Source organism: Ammospiza nelsoni, chromosome 7 (genome assembly GCF_027579445.1).
Source record: "Ammospiza nelsoni isolate bAmmNel1 chromosome 7, bAmmNel1.pri, whole genome shotgun sequence".
Classification (NCBI taxonomy): Eukaryota; Metazoa; Chordata; class Aves; order Passeriformes; family Passerellidae; genus Ammospiza; species Ammospiza nelsoni.
This window is the reverse complement of record NC_080639.1, coordinates 22013623-22039543: the sequence shown is the minus strand read 5'-3', so window position 1 is coordinate 22039543 and position 25921 is coordinate 22013623. Positions and strand designations below refer to the sequence as shown.

General features: G+C 38.7%; 1 protein-coding gene across 4 annotated transcripts in view; it reads right to left on the bottom strand.

Moving 5' to 3' along the window:
• Positions 1-25921, bottom strand: part of COBLL1 (cordon-bleu WH2 repeat protein like 1) — a 74018-nt gene extending 48097 nt beyond the window's left edge. For 2 of the 4 annotated variants that reach the window (XM_059475646.1, XM_059475648.1), the window contains exon 1: positions 25788-25921. In XM_059475646.1, coding sequence (XP_059331629.1) covers positions 25788-25831 — 44 coding nt within the window. In that variant the 5' untranslated portion in view covers positions 25832-25921. Of the gene's footprint in view, positions 1-4159; positions 4394-25787 lie in introns of those variants that run through there. The other 2 variants (XM_059475647.1, XM_059475649.1) reach the window with 2 other exon arrangements.

The following is a 25921-nucleotide window of genomic DNA, read 5'->3' as shown; positions in this document are numbered from 1 at the left end:
TGAAACCTCTCTGGATTTCAGTAACCACACACTAGTTACAAACTGGCACCACTGCCCTCATTACTGTGCTCCTCACCCTGAAAGGCAGAGGCTGCAGCCCGAGCCTTGCCCCGGCCCAGCCACGCCTGCAGGCAGCCCACGCCCACACACGGCGCTGCCCTGGCACAACTAGGGCCCAAAATATTATTGAGTGTTGTTGCTGATTTTTTTTCCTTTTTAACTGCCATCACCAAAAAACTGAATCGAGACACCGTCACACCCTTGTTACCAAGCGCAAATGGAAACAACCATACAGCTCTTTGAAGTGCTAGAGCTTCAAAAGAGGACAGCCACTGCCAAGCCATCATGAAAGCAACATAATGTGGAAAACCTGACTTGTAACTGAAGTTACAGAATTAAAAAGAGCCAGTATCCAAATATTTAAAAGTTGTAATGCTAAAAATATCTTTTAAGCCAAGCAAACTCACTTATGACAAAGAATGGCAGGGAAAGAGAATTTGGATTCTCTAAGAAACACATCATCATTATTGTTGTTGTTGTTATTATTATTCTGCAGCCCTCCCATTTCTTCAAAACCTATTTTGACATTAAGGAGAACTGAAGCACTGTTATTGTCCTTAAGCAGCAGAAGTAGCAGCCATGTACTGCAAAGACTTTCTGGAACACTAAATGTCACCACTGGCTTCAACAGTCAAGTACAGCCAGAAACCAACTGAAAAAACCCACAGTTTTTTAGAGATCTGAGAACTACAGCTCCAAACAGAGTTACAGTGCTTACTTAAATCACTCCCAGAGGCCTAGAAAGCCAATAAAATATATAACAGACAAAATAAACCTACTGCAATTATTTTCTTCTGGAAAAATCACATGTTTTAATTCAGAAACTTTCAGATCCAGTTTCACATACAAGTTTCCATAACCATATCCATTCCTTGACAGAACTACAGAACAGTCTGTAGTGGCAGATCTTTCTATGGCAGTGAGAAAATTAGATGTAGCTTTAGTAAGAAGTTAAACAAGTTTCTTGTTCTGAATATTTACACACAGTATAATGTGGTTTTTATAAACCTGTAACTCTGGTCAAGTTCAGTAACACTCATCTCCTTCCAAAAGAAAATGTTAAAAAAAATTGCAACGTTTCAATCCTAAACAGCAGTTTGTGAAGCAAGGATATCTTTGCTTCACCCAGCACTCTCTCACTTCATCCTTCAGAACAGTGCATCTGGTGCAACAGTTCTCTTAATATTTTGAGTTTCCGTGCTTATCAGATGACAAAAAGAAAAAAAGAAAAAAATTATGATATTACAGTTATAAATATTGTCATGCAAGTTCCAGGTACTTCTTCAAAGTGAAGTAAACATAAGACAATGGAAAAAAGTACACCGTTAATTTTACCACAAGGATAAATACTAAAATCTGTATAGAAAATCCTCCCCTTTTTAATAATGACATCTAATAATAATAATAATGACATTTAATAATGACTCAGATAAGAGTTTTGTTTTACAGAAACTGAAACTCACTTAAAGGAGGGTCTTCATTCCAGAGGGGTAAGAAGTTGTCTGGGGAGCAAAAGTCCATGGCTATCAAGATGGCATGTGGGAAGGAACATGCCTCAGGTTCCCTGCTACCCACAAAACAGGAATGAGGAAGAACAATACAATGTTCTTTCTTACTTAACACACACACACATATAACCTTCTTAATTCAGATAAGCATCTATCTTTGAAATCGGTATCACAGACTGGGAGTGTATCACACCAGCTTCTGCAAGAGGCAGCTAATCATGCTTGGGATTCTCTGTATCATTCTGTAGAAGAAAGTTCAAATCAACAAAGCCAAAAAAAAAAACCAAAAAAAAAACAAACCCAAAAAAAGGAAATATGCCTTCCAAAATACAGACTTTATTCTAGATCAAGCAGAGATTACATGGTACCATTACAAAACAATTTAAAATATCTCAAAAGAAGGTCAAATGTAACAGGTCAGTATGATTAAAATCATCTTTGTACCAAAAAAATTTTTAAAGGCTCATTTGGTTTTCTCTGGTCAAGTCGTAACTCTGCATTAATATTCAGAAGGGCAGGTGCATTCAGTGTCTATTGCATGTGGTTTTGACCCAGCACAGAGTACACCCATCCCAGCCCCGAGCAGCCACAGATTGTCCAAGGGAATGCCATGGGAAATGGGATCAGAAGCTTTACTAAGGCCCAGGTAACAACATCCACCAGACCTTGTTACAGGAGTACAACAAGCTGGTCTAGCAGAACCCACCTTTCCCAAAACCATGCTGGCTGGGCCAGATCCCCTGGCTGTCCTGTACGTGCCACATAGTACCACTCCAGATAATCTGCTCCAAACCTTCCCTCACTGCATGGCGTGTTCAGCTCATCACACGGTGCCATTCTGCCTCTGCAGTATGCTCAGTCTAATGACATAGAAATGCTTAACCATATTTTGCATACTAACAAATTCCAAATTCTTAAAAAGCTCTTCACATAATTTATGAATATATTTACTCAGTAGCAGTAATAGGCCCCTTATACCACAGCAAGTTCACCAATGTTTCTAGGAGTCTTGTATTGATGTGCTGCTAGAAAAGCATTACCTTATTATGGCTACAGTCACAGAACATTTGGTCTGCTTTATCTCCATTATCTAGTTTTGAACTCAGGAATACAATATCCCAAGTTTTTATGACTCAGTGTTTTACTGTAGCCCTGTAAACATTGCAAGCCTCCAGCAGAAAGGCAAACAGTTACAGTAAGTGACTATTTCTGGCAATATTTTTTCCTATAAAACATCAAACAGTCCAAGTTGGAGACAGCATATCCCAGAATTCAAGGAACAGAATGTATAAAATTTTTTTCCTTGGGTTTTTTGATGTTTCCCTTTCCCCTTGTTGGCTGTGTGCACAATCCAAAATGTATCTTTTCATAAAGGTTCCCAGAGACAGAAAGTTTCAGAGGTGAGCTCTTGTGGCTGTTTTCTAAATTTTATTTTAAAGAAAGACATAAACAAAAGTACCCATCAAAAGGATATGTCTGGGCTTACAGCACAGTCATGAATTTCACTTTCTCAACAGCAAGCAGCAATTTTCTTTCCTAGTGAAAAGCCACTAGAAACACTCACAGGCCCTTACTTAAAAAGCTGAAGACTAATGAGAATTTGATACAAGTTTTGAAATACATTTTCTTACGGTACAATTACAGTTCTTTTGTGATCTATGGTATTGAAGGAAACGTTGTGCCAGGCAAAATTCTAATACAGGAAGGACTCAAGTGAGGAACCTGTGATACAAAAGAACGTACATTTATGTGTACATTTCCATAGTCTGTCTTCTGTTTTAAGGAGTAATCAGAATTGTCCATGACTTATACCTGAGTCATTTTAAAAACAAAACCCAAAATCTAAAGTACAATTAACTTGTTCCTTCCATTGCAATTTAGAGCAGCCTGAAGGATTTCTGCAATAACTAACTTCAATCACAGACACTTAAGTTTACACACTACCACTACCTCAGAAGCCTGATGTGCAGTAGAAAGTCCAAACAAGTTCCCTAAATTAAGACAAGTAATCAGAAACTTCTCTGTCCCTGTTACTCATATCCACTTGGTTGTTCCTATGTGGAAATCCAGACTTAGCAAAATGTGTATTTAACTGCAAGTATTATAGTACTCAAAACTGTTTGACAAAAATACAGTCTTTAACTGTTTCTTTGTAAGCTTTTTGTTCATTATCTTGCTTGGATACATACTGCATTTATAATAAAAATAATAAATAAAAAAGCATAAGCCTGCTTGACAAAGAATGAAATCATCCTGACAACACTGGAAGAAGAAAAATAATGAGAGATAAAAATGCAGTTAAGACTTTCCAGCTTTTAATTCAAAACTTTCCAACAAATAATACAACTACAAGTATGGACTATAGCATCACATATTTCCACTGCTGGTTTTAAGATTCTGCAAGAACTCAGATACCACGTTCATACAGCTCTACTTACAATTTACACACAAAATATGTTAATTTGGAAAAAGAAGCACCCAGTTTCCAAAAAAGACCAAGCATAACTTTTGTAATTAGAAGACAAATGTAAATGAAAGCACCTGCTTATCAGAAAAGCTGAGACACATTAAGTATATAGCTTGATACTTACCATGCTCTCACATTTTTCGTTTCTATTACTGGAAAATACAAAGTGAGGACGCTGAAGCCCAGAGGTGCCTCAGTTACGCCTGCTGAGGCTTGGCTAGCCCAGACTTGATGTGTCCCTTAGTCACTGCCCTGCCGGCGCACGGTGCGAGCAGCTCTGGGGCAGGCAGGCAGCCCGGGCAGCGCCACCAGCCCAGCCGCACCGCGCGCGTGGGAAGCGCCTCTCCTTCAAACAAACACTTCTGCAGCGAGAAAACACTGAAAGCATGGTCAAAGTGCTACAACAAAAACTTTCACAACACTGAGAGCACTGACTCCAATACATATCCAAATGGTAGGGAGTGGCAGGCCAGCCTTTGGGGTGTGGGGGAGAGGTGGCGGGCAGTGGCCATAAGCCCAGGGAATGCTACCGAGGCCACGCTGACAGGGATGTTACTGCTCCCACCTGGCTGAAGGGCTGTCCTGCTGTCCCCTGCCAGAATAACAGTAAGAAAATACAGACAGGTAAAACCCTGCCTTTCATTCAGAGATGTTACTAAACCTAAACTGGCTGTGAAGAAAGTAAGCTTTTCCTCTCCAAGATAAGCCAAGCAGGTGCAGTGCTGAAAAGTTACTTCCTATGTGCTTGCTTGTTGTGAAGTATCTTCCACATCATATTACTTTCTATATATGAAAACCAGTCTTAAACATCCAAGTACTTATCCCACCAAGATTTGAGCAACTCTGTAAAATGGTGCAAGGCAAAGCACTACTACTTCAAAGCATAATGCTGCTTTTAAAAACAAAGTCTCCCCGACATCCTTCAGTTTAAGTCAACAAAAATGCAGACGTCTTGAATACAAAATAAAATCAACTACTTCCATAAGCAGTGTTGTGTCTACCTAGACAACCTAATTTTAAAGTTAAACCATCTGCCTAGAAAACTAACTACCTGGAAATAAAATATTTGCATATGTAGCATTGCTGGAACTGAATGAGACCAATTATCATAGTCCTTCAAGTTACTGCTGAGAAGTGACACATTTGTTTCCAGCTCCAGAGTGATCTTTCCTTTCCAATGACCAAACCAGGCATTGCTTAGTGATTTGATCCAGGAGGTGAATGAACTGGTATTGCTCAGAAATTCTCTTTCTGGTTCTTAATCTAAGCAGGTTTCAGCAAGGACAAATAATGCTAAAGATAGGCCACAAAAAGTGCTGTACTATCCTGGTTAGACAGGTCTGCAGCCAGGAGCACAGACATTTTATAAGTTCACAAGTAACCTTCCCGCTGGGGATGAGGCAACAGAAACCGGCTACTTTAATAGAAACCATGAAAAAGAAAGCCACAGGGTGGCACTGCAAGCAGGCTGTATTTTGAAACTACTTGGCTGTCAATTCTTTTCCAGACAAATCAGAGCATATCTAATCCCATCTGTATAAAACAGAAGCGGTTCTGTAGTTTTTCTTCAAACGATGTATTTTACAGCAACAAATATCCCTAGAATATAAATCACATCATAAAAGAGGCAAAAGAGGCACTTACTTCAGAAAGATCAAGGTATTTAATATATTAATAAAATGGTATTTAAGAGTATCAACACAAGAATGCTATTGTAAAGATAGGCTAGGAATTTATACCTATTTTGGGTTTGTCAGTTCATTCTGAAACAATTCAAGGAAAAAAATGTTTCCAAAGCATGTGCATTTTCACACAAAAGCTGAAAAATTTTTTTCATACCATGACTTTTTATGAAGGCTGAGATGGCAAAATCTCAAACAGATCTCTCTCTGAAAGGAAGGACAGTATTAATTTTAAGAAAAAAATCTTAAGACAGCATTCAATGCTATCATATGCTTTTAAAGCACTTTCCTTCTCATATATAAAAGAATCAGACTTCATTTCATCCAAGCTAAATTACTTACTACAGTAGTATTCCAAAGCTAAATTTAGATGTCTATTTAATCTGCTTTGTTGGCTTCTTCTCTCCCAAATTTCAAATCCCTGCCATTTGAGTTAAAGCAGAAACATTAGCAAAAAGTGCTATTCCTGTTCATTTAGTGAACTAACCAATTTTCAAAGGAGAGTTGGAGGTCATCCAGGATCACAAGTTACTTCCTACTTTCTAAAACAAAAAGTCCCTTCAAGGTATAAATTTGATATTTCAGTAGATTCTGAACTAAAAGACACTATATGACTATGCACAACCATTTTGGTTGCTGAAGTCTTCGATCAATTTAGGTTTTCAGTTTGAAAGTACAATCTGTAACAAAAAAAAAAAAAAAAAAAACAAATATTGTATTTTTGTTTAGTTGCACCATAATATAAATTAGAACACCAATTCATCTGCTATGATTTTTCTTATTCCAGAGAACAAGAATTCTAAAAAAAATAGCAAGATTTAATTTTCTCACCTCAGACAGAAGTTCAAGAGGGGACTGGCAGTTATTCCAACTGCCAAGAGATTCTTTCTGCTAGGAGATTGCTCCCTGTATTTTTAAAACTGTTTGTATATGGAGATTAGTTTGCTGTTAGATAGCATAATAATAATATATGGGGAAAGTAATATGCCAATATAGCTGTAACTTTAACATTAGATAAGGCAGATGATTATGTAATTGTACAGATTGCCAAAGCTATATAAATCTGATTTGAGCACGTTTGCCTACTTTGCGGACTCATACTAAAGCACTCTGCATGCTAATAAAGGGTTTCTGCCTGACAAAGACTAAATTAAAAAGTTAGTGACCTGGAAAAAATAAATTAATTTTGGTACCAAAACATCAGTGCCTGGTGTCAATATTGCTTAAAAATCATGTATTTAATACAAAAGCAATTAAGGCACCTCCTTTTCAAAAAAAAACCAAACCCAAAACAAAACAAAATACACCAAAAAAACAAAACAAACAACCAGCCAACCACAAAACTCAAGGGAAAATTCTTACTACTATCAAGATTTGTCTGTTATTATTTCCTTGCTTGGAATGGGAGAGCAAGGGTTTCTGTTGAATTGTTGGTGTGCAGACACTGAGTAACTGTACTTCAACACTTCATACAATAACTTCCCAGTTCATCAGTTCTACATCAACTATGATGCTGTTTACATATAACACTGCAAGGTCATGTGCTGAATGCAACTAATGGAAGCAAACTTCATCAACTCCAAATAAAGTAACTATTTAAGCAAAAAATAGACACACCAGATGCAATCTAATATGCTTCCAACAGACTACTCTGTGCCCCCCTACTGACACTTATACCATGATTAATACAGCTAAATGAAAGTGGACAAATTTGGGAAGTAGGTACATTGTTCATCAAGGCCATATCCTTAAAAGTATGAACTTTGAGGAAGCTGTGTCTTAGAAGACATATGGAAGTAACCAGCATGTCTTTTGTTTGATTATGTTTTCTTCTGCTTTTCCTTATTTAAGGCACATTAGTGCTCATAGTTAATTTGTACATATTTTTCATAGCTTTGGAATAATGTTTCTGGACAGCAGAAACTAGCCAATGCATTAAGCTTTCCAAATTGGACATTAGTAACTGGAATAGCCTTTGGTCTCTGATGTGCCATTACAGAATTTTCAGATCTAGATAACAGGTCACACACACATACAATCCCACCAAGGGAAAAAATAAAAAACAAATAGCCAAATTTTGACTCATAAAATCAAATACCAAAGAAAGGATTCTACCAATCCTAGTCCTGGCTCACCCAATGTGGAACAAAAAAAACAAACTAATATGATCTATGTTTTCACATCTTGTGTATCTCAGAACTTCAAAGTTATTTATTTATGCAGATGACTAAATACTTCCATTCCATTTTCAACTATCCTTGAACAGAAGTATTTGTTCAAGAACATAAAGGACAGAAAATAAATGGCTGTATAGCTCTTGTCACTGCAATGCCAAACATTTATGTCCAGTTCTTAAAAACTGCAGTATCACACAATTTAACTCTTCCTAAATCAATATTTAGTCCAAATTTCTGCATAACCCACAAGACTTTAGATAGAAGAAATTTTAAAAAGCCGAACAAACCCTACACACAACTATTCCTAGCTAGCACTGTGAGGCACATTCTTACATTCCCATGGAAAGTTAGCAGGATGAGGAGCAGGGCTCCATGCTCCCTTGAGGCCAGGCACAACTGAACTACTGGACAAAGAACAAGTTCTGGTCCCCATCACTTGCACATTCACATGGATCATGGGAACTCATTTTCTCTGGGTCACTTGGCTACACAGCTGTGTGTGTGTCATTTGTTTTTAGAACACAAATATTTTCTTTTAAATGAACAACCAAGTACTACATGATAGAAAAAAAGAAAAATAATCCAGAAGAGACAAAAATATCTATCTGTACGGCATTCTTTACAGCATAAGCTAACCACACATGCAAAGCCAGCTTTGTAATGTTCAGTGAAACCATCTTATGATTCTGCCAAATTAAAAACTTAAGACAGCTGACCTTTATCATCATAATCCTCCCAGGAGGAGTCCAAAACCCATGATGCAGCCGCCCCATCACACTTTGACAATCCTGTCCCAGTTTCTACCCCAAAGTCATGACCACTTCTTTAACAGTTTCAGTACAACCAAGGAGTGATGGTGGATGGAAAATTGATGCAATCATGTTACTGCCACTACCATAATACATAAGTGGTTCTGTGTTCAAAGTTCTGGGACAGACACAAATGACATTTGGACAAAGGTGGTCTAGTACTGAATCAGACATATTGATAGGGAGCAGAAAATAGGATACAGCTTTGTCACTTGATTTAGTTAAAGAGCCTCAAATCAAAGCATGACCTGCTGCTAAGAGACACCAGAATTCACCTGTCAGATTAGGAGCTACAGTAGGAAAAGACAGAGGAAACTGAGTGATTCTCAGGCTGGTCCACCAGCCTCTCACCCTGTTCTCGATCTAAGGACCAGCCATTGGCTACACAACCTCACTGGGTGCCACTGCTAATCAGGATGCAAATCACCAGACCACACCTTCTAAATACTCACCAGCAGCCTGGCTGGATCTCTTTGCTAAACCAAAAAAAACCAAACGCTAACCTGGATAAAAAATTGATGTTCTTCAAACACTTCACACCAGTGCACTATTTCTGTGCCTAAGGTTGCATGGTTTCTCAAGCTCACCATCATTTATATTCTCACAATTCCATTTTCTGCATATTTGCTGATGTGAAACAGGGTTTAATGGAGGATACCTCTGCCATGGAAACATTGCAGAGTGTGTGAAACACTGTTTCAGACTGCAAATATGACCCAACAGCCTTTAAAAATATTCTATGCCATTAGCTTTCTGGTCAAAGGTGGCTAAGAAGGATATCAGGAGACTGTCAAAAGCAAAAAACAGTAACAATGACAAAAACTGCTAAGAAAATTGCAAGAAAAATTCTACAGCTAGGCCAAGCTGTCATTTCTCTCTATCTTTCTACAATTACATGACTGCATAACTTTATCACCATTGATGTTAAGTGATGAAGCTGAGTAACTGGGTGAAGGAAACAACAGAAGAATAAAATAACTTAGGTTGGAGAAGACCCTTAAAACCATGAAGTCCAATCATAAACTTAAAACTGCCAGGTTCTTATCTTCTCCACTGGAGGGATGAAACTGCTGTTTCAGGTTGTCCACTCCTGTTCATTTTATTTATTTTTTTTTCTGAATAATAAGACAAAATGCAATCATCCCTTCCCATTTTGGCAAAAGTACATACCAGCTTAGCTGCCAGGGCATTCAGCTGCAGGCCTTGGTACCCCACCTTCTTTTATCATTTAAAATCTCATTATTTTATTTAATTCAAATCTGAAACTCCCACTTAGGGAAGCTCAAGGGATGTAAATCCTCTGCTTCCTTTCTTGGCATCCTGTGTCTCCAAACATGACACTGTTATGTTCAAATCAGACTAAATTAGGAAGCCTAGACATTTAAAGTGGCATTAAGCAGACAACACTGGGGTCAAGCCTTTCAATTCTTTGCTATGACAGCTTTATCTCTCATCAGTCTAGCTTATTTCCAACAAAATTATAATAACATAATACAATTTAAATAAACCAACAAAGGAGAACCCTCACTGTTATTGCACTGAATTTGCTGTATATATAATTAAGCTTAAAAGAATGAATGATCTCTTATACTTACTATTATTCCAGTATTGCTCTAACTGCAGCAGGAGTCCTTACATCTGCTGACCAAATGAAAAGAGAACTTGGGGTGTCTCAGCTGGGACTGTGACATGTTATGGTGCAATGCAACTATTCTACTTACAAGTCAGTCAGTCAAAACAGCTCAGATCAATAAGAATTGATTCAGGCCAGGTTAGAGTATCATCCAGAAAATACTGACATTTTCTGATTACAAAGCCAACATTAACAATAGGAACCAGTGATATGCCTGACTCCTGTAGTTTAAAGCATTAAGTGAAGCATCAGAGGTTCTATGAAAAACATTCTCCTTATGGTTTTTTAAAAATCTTTTTCTTTATTTTTACTACTGAGTATCTTAGCATGTCAAAAGAGAATTTAGATCAGTGAAAGAATCCATCAGAATTCATCAGCTCCTTGTATTTAATTTCTTCTTCATATAATTCCCAGGATATCAGTTATTTTTCTGTTAATTGTAAGGTCAAAGAGGACCCCATGGAAGCAATAAGCAGCAGGAACTAAATAAACAGAGGACCGGATCTTTAATGCAAATGTGTTTCCTGGAGGAAAGGAGTAAATCAGTGCAGATAATGTAGTACAGAAGCAGGAAAAAAAATTTAAAAAATAAAAATCACATGTTCTGAAGCAATCTGTTCAAAAGTTTTCCCCTGGAACATAAGGGGCTCTTCAAAACCAGTGCCCTGCTGAGGAATTTACGTACTTGCCAAGGTTTAAGTTACTAATCAAAAGCAACAGCTATTTGCTTTTTAGATGAAAAGTCATAGAACTTGCTCAAAATTAAAATAAACCAAACAAGCAAATAAATCACAATTACTCTAAGGTACAATACAAGTGCAGTGTAAGAGCTGCCTGCGTGAGTGTGTAACCAAAACAAGCAGTCCAGACTACATCCCCCTTCATTACAAGTTTTAAGAAAAAGAATACTGGCAGTACAATTAAGAGGCCTTCAGAGTACTGAACCAGTTCAAATAATGCTTAATGCTTTTCAAATCCATCAGTTACAAGGTCACACCAGGGTAATTCCACAGCATGTCTCCTGATAACCATGCTTCTGGCCTGTTAAAGAACCACATATTTATATGAACAAGTAGAATTTGAAGTTTATCTTTAATAACCTAAAACATTATCCTTATTTAATAAAGCACTGCTACAGACACCAGGACATCTGATAACTGACAAATATGTTTTCAGAAATTAGTTTCTGGCCCCAGAAAAGGTTCCCCTTCACAGAAGTTTTTATCTCTACATGGTATATCATATCCTCCCAAATACACCCAATATAACTTGATCAATACTACAGAAACACCTTGGGTTTCAAAAAAAGACTTCACACCTGATTAATTTCTACAGCTGCTTAGTAAAGAAATGAGACGTATTTAAGATTTTGAGACTTCTGCCTCCCGTCTGAAAAAGCAGAAAGAAGTAGATTATAGAGGCCTTACTTCTTTAAAAACACATCATTACTTGTTATTAGAATACAGTCAAATCCTAGTTTTAAATACAAAGTTATTTTATCAACATTTTTAATTTAAAAAAATACTGAGAAGTGGGTACCATAAGGAATCAGGAATTATGAAAACAAGATACCAATAGGTATCAAGATCCTAAACACAGCTGCCTACAGAGTTCCTGCAATATCCTTCCCTCACAGACCTTCAGTGAAATGTAGATAAGTGATAGTACTTAATGGAACAGTCATTATGAGCATCAGACTCTATGGAAACTATGCATTTGAAAGATGAAATTATGTTTCTTCAGTAAAAAGCACCTTTGATATTAAAACAATATTAAGTCTATGCTGGGTCAGTATTCTTTAAGGAGTGAATTATATCTACTTTCCCTTAGAGCACTGCACACCTGACTCACCTTTGCTGCCTTTTCCCTTTCTTTCTCTGTCCTCTGCTTCCATCAGCAGCATGGTTCCCCATCTGATTCATGCTCAGGATTCTCACTGCAAGGAGGCTAACTCTGCACTTGAGTACAAATGCTAAGAGGATGACAACACTCTACTAATTAGTGTAAACTGTTTCTGCATAAGAAAAACTTACTAATATTTCCTAAATAACAATCTAGGCCATTCTACAGGGCACCACAGATCTACCACAGATTGGAATAGATGATCTGCAAAGGTTGCTTCCAAGCTAAATAATTCTATGATTTCCCTGAAGACAAAAAATAAACGGGTAGAAATCAAAAGCAGAAAAGTATTTTGGCATACCTTCTTCCTGAGGAGGGAAAGTATAAGTGCATCTAGTGCTTGGAAGCATAAAAACTATTAAACTTAAAAGCAAAGGCAACATCATTCTAGCTGGCATTCAGAAACAGTAGAACCGTACAAACAGAGCAAAGAAGTCCTTTAAAAGACAATATGAGAAAAAAGCAAAAATGGCTTAGGCTATCAAACAAAAATTTAAAGAGGCTACAAGTGAATGCAAAAAAACCCAAAAAACAGCAAGGACACTGGCACAGGGAAAAAGCCACCTGGCCATTTCCAGATGCCATGACTAACTGGACACAGCTTGAACCAACAGGTTTAACAGGGGGGAAATACTTAAATACTTCACATCCTCCTCAGCAAAATCACCTTTGACTTAAATATAGTGAAAGGGTTTTCCACTTGTTCTAAGCAATCATAAAGAGGTAAAAATAACCTCATTCTGTTTGTTCTATTGAATAGCGGATTAAAATAACTGGCAAGGCTTTAAGTCATGAGCTTGAGGTGGATTCACCAGGTCACAATTGGAAAAGGAGAACTGCCAGTCCTTGATAAGCACAGCAATTACCATTCTTTTATATACAGAACCACTCCAAGGGAGTGCAGCTTCCTCAAACAGCAATAACAGCATATCCTTTGATTTATACAGCAGTCCTGCAGCAATACAACCAACATCCTGTTTTCATCTTAAAGTACAGCTGGGCACTTTGTCTACAGGCTTTATTTATCAGAGTCCCCATAACTGAGTGCTTTGTCATTATAAGTAACAGCACCCTTGAACTTAGCAGCATTTTATCTTCCTGCTTCTTTCCTCATGAAAATTCTTACATGGTACCCACCTGACCTATAGAGCAAATAGAGATTTACTGCAAACTTTGACACAATGTGACTTAAGTTTATAAATGTTAACTAAATACAGTAACACACTTCTCCCACCCAAAAAGTCATGTAAAAAATCCACCCAAGAAATTTCAGACAAAAAGGGTTTTCTTACTTCATGGATTTCAAAGGAAGCAACAAAAATATCTAAGCTGCCAGATCTCCTAAAGCCTGTAAAACACACAAATTCCTGATATATGAAACCAACTCCGTAAGTTCATCCTGGATTTAGCAATTTTCCCTGAACATAACAGCAAATCTCTGTAAAATGCCTAAAAAGAATATATGTCTAAAACATTTGATCAGACATAGATTATTTAATAATTCTGTGTCCTGTGTTATCACAAGTCGGAATCCTGACAGAAATGCACTATTTTCCACATTATTACCCATGAAAGTAACCAGCCAAATAGCATTTTGAATGATTTACATGCTCATACTCTGTAACCATGCAGTAACTGATGAACATGCCATTCACATGTTGTCACACTCTAGAAATAGAAAGACCAAGAGTGCTTAACGCTACCACTTTATTTGTTCAAAAGTTTTAGAAGAAATTGTTCCTTATTGAATACATTAAATCACTAAAAACTTATAAAATGAGGAAACTTCTGCTAGCTATAAGACATGCATCTTTTTTACCTGTTTATGCACAAGCAAGTGGTAAGCTGCATATCAGCACAATCTCAGTGAAAACAAAGAGGCAATTACTAGTACCAATATAGGGCAAACCTCTTATTTAGAAGTTAATGGCCCTGATTCAAGATCAATAGAGAACCTTGGATTTGTCTGGCCAGAAAACAGCCTGTGGTAGGGGCAAAGAACAGGGAAAATTACTGCCAACACTGTGCAGCAGAAGAAGCCAAAGTGACAAGAATGCAGATCAGAATAACACCTTGACCAGAGTGTTTACTCCTGTCCTTAGTGGTAGGAGACAGGTCAGGGACAAGCTGCAGATAGTTCATTTGCTAAAATCTCCAGAATTTGTCATTATTTTCCCACAATTAACTGCAGCATATCAGTGCTTCACTTGTTGTCACAAAACTGAATTTAACAAGTGGAAAAGCAGAGCAGTCAATCTGGATAAAAAGCTCATAAGCAGCTATCTATGCAGATCATAAAAGCAGAACAAGACATAAATAAGGGAGCGCTAAAATTCAGCTGCAAATCTGTGAACTTTTCCAAAGTTCATCCTCACTCTGCTGAGTAAAACTACGTGTCAGTAACCTAAAGCACATCAACCTCCCCCAAGTACCACATTTTCTCTCTCCCAGTAAGTATGGTTGAGTTTTGAATGCCTCCCAAAAGAGGAAATTCATGAAAAGAACTGACTTCATATCAGACAAGACACTGAAATTGTGGCCAATGGCTATCCCACTGTTCTTCTGACACACATAAAATGACAATGATCAGAATTTTAGAAATTTTTATTACACAGATATAAAGTCACTAGCATAATGCTGTTAGCTTAAAGCAGAAAGGCTCTTTGGATGCAGAAATTCAAAGCTAACACTTTAAAAACATCACAAACTACAATACCCTAAGGTGAATACAAACAAAGAAACAAAAGCCTTGTCTAACATTAAAAACAGAAAAAGGAACTACCCCAGACTTCTATGAATTGATTGCCAGCAATTCTTCTGACTCAAGAAGAGACTATAAAGTTGCAACAAACTGAATGTATCAGCTCAACAGCAGCAGCAAACCTACTCAGCATAAAACAAGACACACAAACTTCCTTCTACCTGGAGACACCATAAGGGAGGGAGAGCAGTATGCTACTTCTGTCAATTATTCAAAATCCAAACAAAGAAACAAAAAAATGGGGGGAAGAGGAAGGAATAATCTCCACATCCAGTGCCAGATCTTTAAATCAGCCTTTCTCATAGACCAAGTGACCAAACCACTTCTTTCTTGCTGTCACTTCAATATTTAAGTAAAAATATTTGTTAATCAAAGTCACTGGCAAATACAATGGTACACCATAGCAGTACAGCTACGTCACTTTGAGAATGTGACTCACATTTTCTGATGGATCTCATTTTATCACCAGAAGCCAAAAGTTTTTTAAGTTGAGTTAAATGACTGTTTACAATTCCAACCAATGCTATGCCGTGTTTAGCCATGCCCTTCCCTTTTGTCTTTGATAAAGGATCACATGGTCTTTTACAGGCAGATGGGAGATCTTTCAACCATGTTGAGCATTTATTCACATGATACCACAAACTGACTCAAGGAAACAGTCAGTGTATGACTGAGATGTGAAATATGATGTGACAGGATGTGGGAAAGGCCAGTAAGTTTCCAGATATCATTAAGCTTTAAAACTTATTTTTAAATGAAAATTGAAACATTATAAAGTACTTCTAAACTTGGAGCTTTTGTTTTCCAAGAGTCCAGAAGGACTCTTTGAATACTTAACCATTTTTCCCTGGCAAATTAATTGTACTCTTCTCAATGAACTAGGGTAGCATTTTGCAAAAGTGTTTCTATATTAAGTTGTTAAATCTCTTCCAAGTGGTCCTGACAAACATTTTTACAAAATAAACAACTCACTGGACACATCATTTCCTACTGTCCATGTCCACCATGAGCAGGAAGAGGCAGCACCAGCCTGTCAGAGAATACACAGATTTCATTCAGGAAATGTGAAGATCTTCTTCTCTGGTGGAGACAGAATGCAGGACAGCTGCCCCTTATGCAGAAGGGCAGAATGATCACCAACACTACAGAGATTCTTCCACAAGAGCACTCAGGCGACCAAGCCATTTCAAAGACTCCATCTATAGGAGTAGGATGGTATAGGATGAAATCTCAGCATTTATGTTATGTGTCATTATTTCCAAACAGCCTCAATTCTAACATAAAATCTTATTCTGGATTAAGTACTGGCAAGCAGTACTTAAAAAAAAAATTACTGTAAAACTGTTAGCTGGCAGGCTTTATATATAACTATAAAAGCCAGGAAAATTTTGGGGTAAGTAAAAGCAGGAAGAAAACCTAACAACAGGAGCCCATAAGCAGTATCTTAAAGAACACCATCAGGGAAAAAAAAAAAAACCAACAACAAGAACCAATTGATTTGTTTGAATATTTCTAAAACTATCATAGCACCACATCCCTATTTTTTTAGAAAAGAAATCATTGTATACTTTTAAGGCTTCATCCAAAATCTACAATTCACTGCATTTCTCTCCTTTATTAACTTAAGACTTATGGATAAAGATGCATTACAGCAGTGTATTTTGGGAGGAAGACTGGAAAGTTTGTAAGAATGTTTGGGCAGCAGAAATATAAGACCAGTCAAAGAAAGATGCTTAGAAATCAGACAGAGATTCCAACAGTTCAGACAGTGATGTCAGATCCTTATTACTTTTCCAAAATAAGCCTCTTCAGACTCTCTCTTACATCCCTCACTATCAACACCCAGCTCTGAAGAAGTGCTTATAAAATGCTTTGGTTTTCCCTATCTTCTACATTTTCACCTTGTTTTTCTACAAAAGTGAACCAGCATTGCCCTGTGTATTGAGAATATCTATCTCAACAATACCTAGGACAGAATAGGGGGAATGTTGTGCCCTTGCACTGCAAAAGAACTGTCAAAACAAATCACAAAAATTATCTAGATTCCGAAATCCTCTGATCCCTGCACATGTCACTTGGCAGAAAACCAGAGCCATGTCCCTACTCCAAGAAAAAGCCCCAGTCAACCATCAGGAAACAAGAGGGAAGCAAGAAGAAGCTGAAGGAGTAAAGACACATCTGACCCAATTCCATCAGTTCATTTCCACAACAAATTCCTGATAATCTATCACAGAGATATCAAATTATATATATATATCTGATTCTGAGAAAGGACAGCATGTAATACGTGAATAAAATTACTGCTACTGGCTCAACAAAGTAATAGGTAAACTCTGACTTGCTTGAATAAAGAAAAAAAAAATCCTATTTCATGTCTGTAGCTATCACTGCCAGCCTTGAGACCTCAGCTTCAAGTCCTGCAATGTCCAAGGCATTACTCAGCCATAGATAAGTGAGCAGATGAAATCAGCAACTGCAAAGACAGTCAATGACCCTCCTTTAAAAAGCCACATAAAAGGGCCTGGGAACCCTTCTCCCCTTCAACAGTGTAGTGAAAAATATCCTCAATGCCCATTTAAGTACAAGGGAATAAGAATGCAATGAGCTAGGTAAGACAGAATACACAATTTTTAAACACAAAAGCATATTTATAAAAAGAAGAATTTAGAGTTTCAGAGCGAAGAGGAGATACAGGCAGGATGGGATAGAGGGGAAAGAAAAAAAAAAAAGAAAAAAAAAAAACCATAGGAAAGACCAAGCTGCAAGGCCGGGCTTTTTCTAAATGTGAAGATTTAAAAGAATGCACAAAGCCAGAGTACTGAAAGATCCGCTCAACTGCTGGGTTCTTAGCCCTTCAGGCAAAAACAAAGTACATCTTTAGTAGTAGCTGTAGACTTAAAAACTTATTTAAGACTCAGCAAAAAAGAACTTCCTCCAAGCAGTGAGTACTTTAAAAAGTGAATGAGGTAAATATAGCTCAAGGAGGGTGCCAAGGATGGAATTAGTGAGGCTGATTTGTAATATGGGTGGAAGGAGAGAATCAAAATTGCAGGCAAGGGAAAGTAAGAGACCATGAATCAGAGACCAGCAGAGGATCCAGAAAAGCTTAGGTCTGGAGACTTCAGAGGGCAACTGGAAAAAGCAATAACTCTTCAGAAATGAAAGTTGGGAACCTGGAAACAATTTTCAACATATAATTATACCTGATTTGTGAGGAATTAAATATCCCAAAATTTAATTTATTTTTTTTTACTTTAAAATTTTAAGAATCAAAGCCTGAATTGCAGGCATGGGTTGAATTTCTGATTTTACACAAATGCCTTAAAATTATCAGAAAATCCATCTCTAGAAATTTCACCTACTACACTACTGTCATCAACTAACACATACCTTGTTTGTCTTACTAACCAAAGTTAAAAAAAAACACCCATCCATGCAAATAATTTCCATGCTCTCAAAGCCAGAATGGTTACATTTTGAATTCGGCACAATATTATCTTTTAATGAGAAGGACAGAAAGTTGAAGTCTGTAGCTACTAGTAAAGAAAGAGGTACTTCATCTTTGCCTCAAAGAGTTGCACCCAGCAGACAAGTTGTAAACGTTTTTTTCAACCTTGTTACTAATAAATATTTTGGCTCCTCTTTCTTTCTTAGATCAGAGACAAAGCATTATTCCTCCCACATAGAAAGAGCTTTCAGCACTGCTGTAACAACAACAATTAAACAATAGCCAGCTCAGTAGATTATCCTGTACCTGCAATATTATGCCCAGTTATTCTGTCAGTCGAATTTGACAGTGCAGAAGGACTGAGCAAGGTTTTACAGAAGTCAAGAGCAATACAATGATACTTAAACAATTGGGAAACTAGTGAATGACAAAAAATCACAAACCGAACTTGGCATGCCATATTCTTCCCTAATACCCTTCAAATTACTTTGATCCCTACATATAAAAAGACTCTGGGCAAAAGTAACACTACTCTACTGATGGTCCCATTTCCTTGAACATTCTTATTTAACTCAATTCAGCAAAGATCCCAGAACATCAAACGGTGGGAGGGAAGGGGAGACACAGATTGACAAAAAAGCCAAACAAAACAAGCAAACGGTCGAACTGAATGCAACAAAAAAAGGTAATTTGTTTTGTGGAAAAAAAAATAGAAGGAGTAGCTCCTCCAGACAGCTTTGTCAATTGTAAGTCTGCATTAAGGGCAGAGCTGAAAATGCTTATGCTCTTCCCACTGCACAACGTTTAAAAGTTACCTGTCAAACCTCAGGTATAGAAAATCTATCTGAAGGCCTGACATTAAAATAAGGTAAAATACCAAAAGGGAAAACTAACCAACAGAAAACCAAGGCCCATAAAAACAAAAAAGAACACTGTTAAATCAATATATCAATAACTCAAGAATATTAGATTGAAAATTGATCTGATTTTAAAGAAAAATAAACACATTTCTAGTGCCTGCTTTTGACACAGGATTGTGTTTTGCTGCTTGGATGCTTTTTGTCTGTTTCTTTTGGAGGAAAATTCAAGCTCACTACATTTCTTGTTTAACACAGAGCAACAGTTTGCATTGTTAGGGAAGGAGAGGTTTGTTTGTCTATTATTAAATAATAATATAAGATAAATAATATAATAAATAGGATTCCAAACCAAGCTCTATTTCCAGAAGAGAAATGAAAATCAAATAAGTAGACAGAAAGTATTTTTAAAACACAGCTAAGAAAACTTCCAAGCTGTACTATTTCTTCAATGAGAACCTCTGTAGAGCTAAAGCTTGCAGCAAAACCAATGCTTTCTCACAGAAGAAAGCCTAAGCCCAGCTAAAAATATTCACATGCTCTATTTTCTTTAACTGAATATAGTAATCCTCACAACCATAGACATGCAGCAGAGTTGACATTAATACAAGTTCCCAAGGGAGATATTTCATAGATAGATTAGGGACTCATCCTTTAACCACCTATGGCACTCTGATCATTTACAACAACCAAACAAATGCACACGCCCCTTCTGAACTGGATAACCTCCTAGCAAATAAAAACAAATCCAGGAACTCAATTCTGTAAGAGTTCCCATGGTATTCCATTTCTGCATTAAAAAAAAAAAAAAAAAAAAAAAAAAAAAAAAAAAAACCACAACATTTCTTAAGCCATGAAAAAAAATGCAGTTAATGCAGTTATATCCATCAGTCTATGACACGAAGAGTTTAAGTCTGAACACATCTACTGGAACTCCAGTGAGTGTTCAAACTTACTTCATAAAGAGCTGCATTTTTGATTGTGGGATCTTACCTCAGGAGAGAACTCAGGTGAAGCATCAAGTTTTTAATTGGTTGCTACAGCTCAGAACAGCACGGGTGGTTTTCCCCCTTGAGCCCTCCATTGTTGCAAGCTGCACAGTCAGTTTCCTCCTCATTGTGCCAATGCTGGGCACAGCCACAGAACTCTACAGGAACCCAGGAGCCAACATCTCAGCCTCTTGTCATCCTCCAATGCCCTGATGTCAGCTCTTTTAGAGCTGCACACAGAGATGCTGCAGTGAAGAGCAACTTCCTCACACTGCAGACAGCTGTGGGAACTTAAGAGCAGCAGGGCAGCCTCTGGGCAAGTGAGAGCCAGGTGAGAAGAAAAGAAAGTGCACAATCAGATCTGGTTTAACTTGCAAGCAGCTATAAAAGAGAACACCTGGCATTCCTTGTACCCCCTATGTTAACACAGGAGCTCGTTATACTGACTTGTTAATTTCTAGAAAAAAAAAGAATAAATATTTAGTTGAGCTTGCTAACCTTGTTACAGCTCAAAGGGCTGGCTGGATAATCTGACAGCTGCTGTTCCCCAGCACACACAAAACTACAACAATGGCAGCCCAGAACAGCAGCCAGGCTAGAAAATCCAGCATGCTCAGAAATTATTTTCCAAGCTACAGCAGAGATAGTCAGAAATGGTGCAGCACCTTATGAAGGGAGACCTATTTAGATGTTGCTAGATTACAGGAGAAACAACTTGTGTGTGAGTTTAAAATATTCCTACTCAATTATTTTGTCCATCAGATGACAGAAGTCCTGTAAAGACTTTCAGTTTCCTCTGGAATCTAAGGTTTTAGTCTCCAACAATGGACTCTTTTCTTCTTCCACCCAACACAGATGAGCCTACTCAAAACAAATAGTGATCTTCAGGTTTAGGAAAATACTGTGGTCCCATTTAAAGTAAATAAAAATAACCAACCAGTAACTGCAGAAAGAAAAGAACCTACCATAAGGTAACAACTTCCAGTCTCAAGTACTTTTTCCCCTCAAATGCTTTTGATACCCCACTATCTAGCTCTCATTTTTATTTTTCACAGGATACCAACACACTTGGACAAAGCTTGGAAATAACTCTGCTAATCTCTATTTGTGTATTACCCTCCTACACATTTTTTCTCCCTAGTATCCGCATTCCACCCCCTAATGTTTTCTTGATCTCATTCCCACAGCAACACACTCCAACAGGGAACATTACCAGTAACTATTCCATATGCACCCAGCTATGACTTCAGACTTGACAAAGTTTGAGTAAACAGCTTTTAAATACAACATTCAGTTAATGGCATCAGTGTCATTCCACGATTTGAGGTTGCCTTGCTTAAGGCAGATACATTAAGAAGAACAACATAATCACCTCAAGAAGTGTTACGTGTACATTTGGAACTCAGCTGGCAAATTGGCCCCTGGAATGATTAGCATTCAAGTGGCTCCTGATGGGCATCCACCCACAAAGGAGATAACTCCCTGCTTCAAACACCCAGCAAGCTCTACAGACCCAAATTCTCAAGATTCTTTCCATTTTGTTATTGCTCATTTACTTGGTCTTCTTCAGGGTCATGGGGGTGAGAAGAACATCCTAAGTATTACCTTGAAGTCCCAGGTCTAAGAAACGAAACACATCTAAAATAGACCTTTTAAACAGACCCAAATCTAAGACAGACCTACTCAGTAGGACAAGTATAAAAGGTCTTGTACTTAATGATAAACACAATGCACAGAGCAATGGAAACAGACAGTTCATTGCAAGAGAAAACCGTAGTTCCACCCTTACGTAAATTTCACCAAACTGAGCAAATTCAGACACGTACTCAAGTCCCCACACCCACTCTGGGGCTGTGGCTTGGGCACAGAATGCTTGGCTTGAAGCTACTGCTACACTTGCTGTCCCTTCCCACACTCCACAACAGGAAGGACTTTCATTTATACTTGAACAAACCTGTGGCTATGTTGGGAGCTGACTCAAACACTTGGAAGAGAAAGAGAAGGAAGAGAGCTCAAATCAGTATTCCAAGCTTGACACCAGACACTTGCCAAAACTGCACCACAGCTGATGTGTCCGTAATGTGACTGAAATGATTTGATAAAAACTCCGTTACATGCAAGAGAAAAGGTAAATTTCTTGGGTTTTCGGAAAACATCTTACTACCAGAGACAGCCCTGGAAATCACATGAAAAAGACATTTCCCCTGTTCTCCTTACATTTTCCAACTACACCAAGCAGCAGTGATGGGAACCTGAAGTCACACAAGAGAAGTGATGCTGGCATTAAGATAACCAAAGCTGCTTGGCCCCATCCCTTTCCCCACACAACCAGCTCCATCTTCAGCCCTGGAGAGCAGCTCCATCTCCTGAGCATGTTTTTGTTAGACACACAATGACAATGATAAAGACAAAGGGGGTTTGTTTGCTTGGGTAAAGCAGGCCAGAAGCTGTTATTTTGCATGTAAGCATATAGCTTTAAACATGGGAACAAATGAAATAACACAAAATTCTTAGAAACATTACAATTGAATTAAAGGTGGATCTCAACAGGAAAGCTAGTATTACAAAGGATATCAATATTACATTTACCAAAATTCACATTTGCTCCAATATTCTAATGGCATATTAAGCCATAATATAATTCTTCAGGGTAAAATCCTGGGTCAAATAGTGACATCTACTTGTAATGAAAAAAAAGTATTTACTCCAGGTTATGGGACTGCTGTCCAGCAACAGTAGGAAAATTGTGTTCAGAAGGTAGGACACAAACTACAGCAACTCCTTTTCTTTTATTTATAAGTATTAAATCACATTTTCCAATTATTTCATAAAGCAAATTCAGCTCTGTGATGAACAGGAGCAGAACTGGCCTGGCGGGAGCTCTGTGCCCTGAGTGCTGCTCAGACTCAGGCTAAGACAGATGATCTATAAAACTCCCTAACTGCCCAGCCAAGCTTCTCCTGCCAGCAGAAGAAACTGTGTGTCATGGCCAGCCACTTACTGGACACACCTCCTATTCATCATATTCCAAAATACTCCAGCCAGTTGCTGGGCACAGTCTCTATTCACTGTACTATAAACCAAAAAACAAACCAAATCCAGGAGAGGCCATTTTTCAAAAAATCTTTTCTTTTTTACCCTGAATGTACAGAGAGAATAACATGGGCACGTTTCTCAACAAATTCAGACAAATATTATTGTCCACAACTAGTTTTAATAAACAATTTTTCAATAGGAAAGCATAATCCTGCATGCAAAAAAAAAAAAAAAAAAAAAAAAAAACACAACAGGATCCTTTTCCAAAGCTTGTCCCCATAGATGTGATAACAAAATTCTGTATTAAAGAGCCATCAGTGATCAAGTTATATAGGAGTTCCAAGCTTTAACTAACATCAGTGCTTGGAAATTTACAAAACACTACCTTCTTAGCAGTTTAGCATAAACAAACTTTCTCAGCTGCTTAGAGTTACCAGCAATTACCCCACAGAACTTCAAACAGTGATTTAAGAACACATTGGCTGGAAAAGTTTTCAGCTGCAGATTAACAACATTTTCAACCTGGCTAAACAAGGAAAGAAGAGATGTAATGCAGTATACATCATTTGGTCATACTTTTAAAGAAAAATGCCATTTCAACCGAAATTCTTCCCAGATTGCACAAATTTTCCTATCATCACAGAGAGGGAACAGTAACTGCATACTATTCAAAAATGTATCTGTGGACTATTTTCAGTAAAACTGGGAGTTGTCTTCTTTTCTGGTATATCCACATTTTTTCCTCAAATCCAGCATTTCACGAGCAAATGAGACCATCTTATAGAAATAGTTAAGACCGTCAATGAAGAATTTTTGTAGCAAGAAAGGCATGGCAATTTGATTTTCTAAGGACTAAATTATATGTGAACAGCTGATAAAAGTCCTGAAAATCTCTCTGCAGGGCTAATGCAATGAGCAGTACTATCAGCTACATGTATCTCAAAACTGAGAAGTGGATGCTGGCAGATGTTTGAAGTCACATAAAGGGAACTCAGATGTCAAGCAGCAGCCAAAATTCACTATACCAAACAGCTTTATAGCAGGCAACAGGCCTAGAGAAACTGTCAGAACAGCCAAAGTTTTAATTGTGCCTTTTTGCTTGTTTTTAGGTTCACTTGCTCACAAGTAAAACTGAAGACTTTCAACACAAACTGTTCTTGCCACTCCCTAACCTGGAAAAGAAACCTATGAAACCTATTATCCTACACTCAGTCCTTCCAACTCTGCTGAAGTACTTAGAGTCTTTAAAATGCAGTAATTACCTATACTATAATTATACCTTCGACACTGATTAACAATATAAAGTCAATTTCTCAACTGCTACATATAAATGTGGAATGGTGACAAGGCCTTAAGCGAATAAATACCATTTATGAATCTTCCATATTCACTACGGCCATGGCTTCACACTGATTTGATTACTGCTGCAAATACTACAGTAAATTTCCATCATCTACACCTGTTTATCCTGTAGCCGCTTGGTCAGCAACCCAAGTAATCCATTTTTGCAAATAATATGGAAGCTTCACAAAAAACGTTCATGTTAAAAGATACACCCACCATGTATTTTGTCCATTCTATTTACAGATAATTTCAGCAGTCTTACCAGTGCTTTGATCCACTCCAGTTCCCAGTGAAACTAATTTTCTTCAAACGTACCTGACTAATTAAGGAAAAATCCTCCTCCCGATCTTTAACTGGGGTAGTTTTACTTAGGATTTTAAAAATATTTTCTTTAACGTTAGATTTTCTACTACAAGCAAAATTAAACCAGAGGGGCCTAACACGTAAAAAGAAACAACCCAGCCCTTTTACTACTCCAAACAGATGCTACTTGTTTATTTTCTTTTCCCCAGCGTCCGCAGTTCCCAGAGCACCGAGGAGGGCGCAGCCCTCCCAAAGCGCCGCCACTCTCACCCAGAGAGCTGCAAGTTGACTCCGCACACCTAAGGATGCTCCGAGCGGCAAGTGCTGACCTGCAGCGATTTGCCCGAGGCGCCGATCCCGGCAGGTCCCGCAGCCCGGCAGAGGCACCGGGACGGCAACGCCGGCGGACGGGCTGCGCTCGCCCCTGCGGGAAGTGCCCGCGGCGCGGGGCCGGCGCTGCAGCCGCTGCCCGGCGGGACACGGCCGGACGGGCAGGTCCCGCAGCCCCCGCCGGCAGCAGCAGCGGTGCCGTCGGGGCAGCCGTTTAACGGCCGCGCCGCTCCATCTGCCCGCGGGCTTCCGCTCCCCGCCGCCGCAGGAGCCCCGGGCAGGGGCACCGGGAGCACGCCCGCCCCCGGCGCTGGGAGCCGCCTCTCGCCGCTGGCTGCGTCCCAAGCAACGCACCTCGCAGCCGGGCGCGCTCAGCCCCGGCCTCCCCGACCCGAGCTGCCCCCTAACTCTCACCTCACCTCACCCAGCCCCCGCACGGCTTTCCCTGCGGGTCCCAGCCCGCGCCGTGAGCTGTGCTTACCCGGAGGGCGGCGGGGCGGCCGCCGGCCGAGCGCGCCCGTCCATACCGGCGGCCCAGGGAGCGCAGGGCGGGCGCAAGCCGGGGACCCGCCCGCACAGCCCGGCTCCCCGCCTCACCTGCTCGGGGCGGGCTGA